At 42.1% G+C, this 6,000-nt stretch overlaps 1 protein-coding gene across 1 annotated transcript in view; it reads right to left on the bottom strand.

Annotated features, from left to right (window-relative positions):
- The window catches only part of LOC128030923 (ADAMTS-like protein 4), a 51,219-nt gene that overhangs the window by 45,011 nt on the left and 208 nt on the right, over positions 1–6,000 (bottom strand). The window contains exons 2-4 of the mRNA XM_052619013.1: positions 3,258–3,327; positions 1,325–1,869; positions 132–768 (exon numbers count right to left, since the gene is read on the bottom strand). Coding sequence (XP_052474973.1) covers positions 132–768; positions 1,325–1,869; positions 3,258–3,327 — 1,252 coding nt within the window. The remainder of the gene's footprint in view (positions 1–131; positions 769–1,324; positions 1,870–3,257; positions 3,328–6,000) is intronic.

Consider the following 6,000-nt stretch of genomic DNA (forward strand, 5'->3'; position numbering starts at 1 on the left):
AAGCATGCTAAAGTCTTTTTTCACAATATGCATTTTTCCATGAGTTGTCCCCTTCAAACTTTCAAATCTAAAGCTTGACAACAACAAAAATCAAAAGCGCAGATGATGCATTTCTTCTTAAAACACCTCACCTGTAGGCTGCACCTGCGGTGCTCTGTGTCCCGTCCGGAGCATCTGTAGTTGTGGGCGTCCGCTGGAGGCCTGCGGTCCCTCTCCGCTTGGTTTCTGGAGGGCTGGGCGGCGTTCTGCAGGACCCAGGGCTCGGGGTTGGGGTTTGTGGGAGTCTGGAGGCCGTAGGGAGGAGGCTCTCTGGGAGTGTGTGATCGCTGGATAGTGTGCGTGTAGGAGTGTGGGACTTGGCGAGAAGAGCGTCCATCGGTGCGTCTGTCCCGGGCCACGTGTCTCTGGGTCAGGGGCCGTGAATGTGTGATTCGCTCGTGTTCCTGCACTCTCTCCACGCGTCTGTGCGGCTCTCCATCACTTGTTCTCTCGGCTGCCACTTCACTCTCCACGTCTGCTGCCTCCGTCTCCTTTTCCTTCTCTTTTCGCTCTCTATTAACGGTGTCTGTGATCATTAGTCCCTCTTCTCCCTGTGTTTTGTCCACAGGTGCGCTGGAGTTCACACTGAGAGCGTCGGGACTGTCTGTGGAGGTGGAGGTGGTGTTGTGGCGGCGTGTGTGTCGTGCGTGACGGTTTTGTCTGTGTAAGGGAAGAGAGAACGGCACCCTGCCGTACCCAAACTGTCCGGGACGAATAGAAGAACTAGACCTGGAGTTACAGGGACAGAAAATAACATGAGTATGAGTATGCTGCTAACAGGCCTGCAGGACAAATATAGGGATTTTGAATAGAACTGTGCAAAGATGAACATGTTAGACATCAAGATATAAAAGCCAAAAGAACAATACAATAATAATAATAATCAGAAATGTTTCTTGAGCAGTAAATCATCATATTTTCATGATTTCTGAAGATCATGTGACACTGAAGACTGGAGGAATGATGCTGAAAATACAGCTGTGCATCACAGAAATACATTACACTTTAGCACAGATTCACAGAGAAAGATTTAATTTTAAATTCAAACTGTGCTTCACAAAATAACTGAATTGTTTTGGTGAACAGAAGAGACCTCTTTCAAAAACATTACCAAATCTTACCAACCCAACACTGTTGAAAAATGATCACTCAATATTGTGGCAGCTGGAAATGTTTGCAGTTGTGTGAATGTGGAAAAAGTGAATATCTAAGAATAATACAAGCCATATACTGGCCCCTAAAAGCCCTGTATCATGACCTTCACATGCAGAATCAAAATACTCACCTTCTTACGGACGCTGGATCCCTGTTGCTGGAAACCGACCTCCTGCTCCCACTGCCGACAGCTCTGCCGTGATTGGCTGAACGTGCAGGAACTCTCCCGTAGGGAAGTGATGCGGATGAGGAGGGTGAACGGTACACTGAAGCCGTCTCCTGATTGGGTGAGCCAAACTGCACTGGCCCAGCGCCGTCGGCTTCGTTTCGGTAGAGCGGTAATCCAGGATTGGGATTGGCTGGGAGAGGCGGAGAAAAGTAAGGAGGGCGCTCAGCACCCCCTGTTCCATATTGAGGGGGCTCGTTGACGGGATACAAGGAGTTGTAGTAGGGTCTGACTGCAGAGATCACAGGGGTGTTGTTCGGGACACCCGGTGGAAGGTAAGCCGGTCTGTTCCAAATAAGAGGCGGGGTTTGGGGCGGCGGCATACACTGTCTCCGCCTCTCAGACACGCCCACTCCACAGCTCTGAGAACACTCCACCCACTCGCTCCATGGACCCCACACCCCTTCAAGCGCCTCCTCCTCCACCTGACGAGACTGTCGCCCTGCCACCTGTCAGAGGAAGGCCTCAGATTTATATACAGTAAGTAAATGTGCCACATACTTGCAATTTTAAATGAAATTTTTAATATTTTAGATGAGTCTCAGGTTCAGACTATATATATATTCCACATGCACAGCTGTAAAAACAAACATCTCAGAAAGATGCTAAACTAGCCAGGGTTCTTAAGCTGAAACTGAAACCTAATAACCAGCTGTAATTACAATTATTTAAGAAGAAGTCTGATCAATATCAAATTACATAATACAAATCACAGGATTAAACAAGCAAAGCATGAACAATTGTTTTGAAAAAACAAAAAAACTGAATAATTCCCCAAACCACACACCCAACATTATACAAGTTGAAACACATGTCCTGTTCTATCGTACTTGGTGATGAATGACATTATGACTAAGAAAGAGGCATAATTAAACTAATGGTGTGTGCTGCATTCAGGAAGAGGCTGGACTCAGTTCAGTGCAATGACATTCTTTACAGTGCAGGACGCAGATTTGATCTAATTCCAGTTACTTATATAACCTCATTTCATCAATCAGGAGCGAAGAATTCGAGCGTCTGCAGGGCAGGCAGAGGTAGAAGAGAAGAAAGCAACAAACAAAAGAATCCATTCAGTTCACAAAGAAAAAGAGAAAAAAAACAGAGAACAAGAGAACAAGGCCTGTAATGCACCTCTGATCCTGTCTAAACTGCCATCAAGGTCACACAACGCCAGCCTGTGTCTGCTCTGAGGTGTGTGTGTGTGTGTGTGTGTGTGATTCCTATCTGTAATAACATCTAGCATGCAGTGCTGTTTGAAATTCAAGAAAAAACAACAAACTCATTTCTAGTATTTCTACAATAAACTGTTGTTGAAATAAAGCAGAACAGTGTACAAACTACACACACACATCAAACTCCCAGCGAGAGTGTGCCACTGCAGCTCCTCCTGTAGCTCTGGTGGTCCTCACCCTCTGCGTGTGTGTGTGTGTGTGTGTGTGTGTTTGCTTACTCCGAACATGTGCATAACTGCTCACTTGTTTACATGTGAGTGTGATTTTTTCACACCAACGCCCAATCACAGCCACATCTCACATGCTCCCAGAGGACAATCCCACATCAGAGGCCAGATGACCAAACAATGGAAAGATTCAGTCTGATTTCACGGTCAGATCCAGCACTGGCCGCAGGGGTCGACAAAGTTTTTCTGTGCTTCACTCAGAGCCAGAGCAGACCCATCCAGCTTCAGTCGGTCAGATGAGACTCATAAACATATGGCACCAATCTGACAAGCACTTCTCTCCAATTACTATCAGAGATACGTGCAAATGATGTGGCATCTCTTTAGACACACAGTTCTGCTGTCACGTGTAAAATCATCATCTTCATCATCACTCACCGGCTTCTCTGCTTCCTCAGCTGTTGTTAAGTGCAGGACAGCAAACACACAACACCAAAACGCACACAATCTGTGAGGAAACACATATGAAGAAGAGCAACATTTCAACTCTATCATTATTCTGTGATAATGACACACTATATTAACACATGTTGAGCACTGAAAATTATAATGTCTGGGGTCAACGAGAGGTTGATTAATTAGGAAAATACTTTCAATACTTCCCAATGGCTTTCCCAGAATTCCTCCTGACAGGCCGTTCCCCACCCTGCCTGGCTCCTATTGGCAGTTCCTCCAGATATGACTTATGCTCAAAACATTCCCATATCAACCACATTTTAATGAAATGCCTTTAACCCACATACTAAGGTTCTAGTTAGGGGCTTTTCATAGTAAAAATACTTTACATTACTTCATATAGATATTTGTTGTCCTTATGAAAAATATTTTGAAGAAAATTCAATTCATTTTTCTTCAAAATAACAATGTTTCAAATGATAAATGTTAATTCTGTTTGACGCCCTAGGTACAGAACACCTGAAATGGTTAAAACACAGTTTAAAGATAAACATAATCTTGGGTTATCTTGTTATTTTGATTTAGCAATTAATCCAGAATGGCCATGTTAAAATTCACTTTGTTTACTTTTCTTAAGGCCTGTTTATACCAAAAACGATCACTATATCATCATATACAATATCATTGCTTATTTTATTAAACTGATTTATTAAGCAAGGTGAAGCAGTGCTAACCCTGAATTGTGTGCCAAGTGTGAAACAGTGCTGTGCGGTTTAGCAACAGACAACTGATCATGAAGTGTCTGAGTGGTTAACCCATTAAATACACATTAGTGGTTAGGTTTGGCATCTGAAGGGTAAACACTGAGAGCAAACTCTTAAGCATTGAACTGAAGAGACAGTGTTATTTATTAGCAAATTAATGATGATATTGGGCAAGCTGTTAATGATGGTGTTTACAGGCACATCAGTTTTCAATTATAGCTACTGTGCAAGTCTTTAAGATGTTAGTAAATAAAAGTAAAAATAAAAAAATAAAAGATATGCTCTCACAGAAATAGCTTTTTTGAACATATTTGGTAAATATAAAGAAATGTTCTGTTAAACAGAACTATATGAAAGATGCTGTATTCAGATATTAAAGAAACCAGAATATTGGTTCAATCTGATTATTGAAACCGTGACATTTAAATATTCAGAATATGTACTCAGTGTTCACTTTATATTGACTAATATCTGAATATCAAATCAAGTCAATTCATCTTTATTTATATATCACTTTTAACAATACAGAATGTGTTAAAGCAACTTTACAGTAGGCTAAATAGGAAAATAGTGTGCCAACAATGGAAAATATGGTATTGGTTCCACAACCGTTTTAGTATGATTAATTACTCAAAGTACCATCTGAACAATTTGAAACATGGATGAAGATTATGCTTACTCCGTGTTAAAAATAAACCTGGATTAGAAATATCAAGCATATTAAATTACGTTATTTGGGCCAAATCGACCCCAAACAAAAAAGTTACTCTCCTGGATTACAGCACATAATCAAGTTTCTGAAAGCGCATGACCACTTAAAGCAACGTCTGTATTGTAATTAGGTCAGAGGAAAATTGTTTGCATTTTTAAAGTGAACATAAAGGGTTAATTTCAAAATCCATGGTCTACAGCACAGGGGTCTGACACTTTAGCAGACTGTGAGGTTGTACCAACATGTTTATCTGCCTGATGAGTTTCCACATCATCTGCGGTTTACTATTAACTTTTCAGAACAGTGTAAAATGATGCTTGACATTTTGTGTGCAGCCTCAGACCCGTAATCATAGACGTGGGTTAAAGCGGCGCACCACGGAAACCATAAGGACAGCATGGGTCAGAACTGCGGAGTCCCAGCGCGCGGAACGAGCTCGCTCAAGCCGCAGTAACGACCCCCCGCCTCCGGCCACGTTTTCCACCCGCCCGCCCCTCCGCAGACTACTGGAGAAACCCGCCACAAGCTGCAAGAGCCCTGCTACTGCTACAAATGATCCGCCAGGAATGTCACGAATCAGATTTCGAACCACTTCATCACAGAGACAATGAAAACTTTAGAAGCGAACTGAAATTTGACGTAAGCTAAATCAACGCAATCACAACCTGCTGCGAAGTGCATGGACTTTTTCTTCCAGGCTTAATTTCTAATGAAGAAATCGTGATCAAGGGTTAAGGGTTAAATTGATGGAAACAAATGTTGTTAAAACATATTTTATAGTAGCTCATTTAGAAAATCAATATAAAAGAATATTAAATAAAAACCATACAAAACGTTTCAAGAGGTTCATAAAAAAAAATCCAAGATTTAAACTTTCATAAACAGCCGCCTATGAAGAGATGGTTTGTAATATTTTGCTTCTTTGAGCCCGTTAGGATCTATTCTTTTATGATTGAGCATTACTTTAGGATTTTGAACCAGAAACATGAATATGTTTATTTTTTCATTAGTATTTATGAATATGTATTCGTATATACGCAGCCGCCTAGTTGGTCCAGTCGTCTGATCTAACCAGGACTGTAATTCTCCTGGATGTGTCGATCGAGCCCGACTCGAACCCGTGTCCGACTTCCTCTCCCTGCGCCCGCAGCCAGTGGCAGGATCAGGATACGACTCTTAATGGACACTCAACGAGTCTCCATCCGATACAATGATGCGCAAAAGTCACAAACGTGCCCCAAAGTGTCAC

The sequence above is a fragment of the Carassius gibelio genome, chromosome A16 (assembly GCF_023724105.1).
Source record: "Carassius gibelio isolate Cgi1373 ecotype wild population from Czech Republic chromosome A16, carGib1.2-hapl.c, whole genome shotgun sequence".
Classification (NCBI taxonomy): Eukaryota; Metazoa; Chordata; class Actinopteri; order Cypriniformes; family Cyprinidae; genus Carassius; species Carassius gibelio.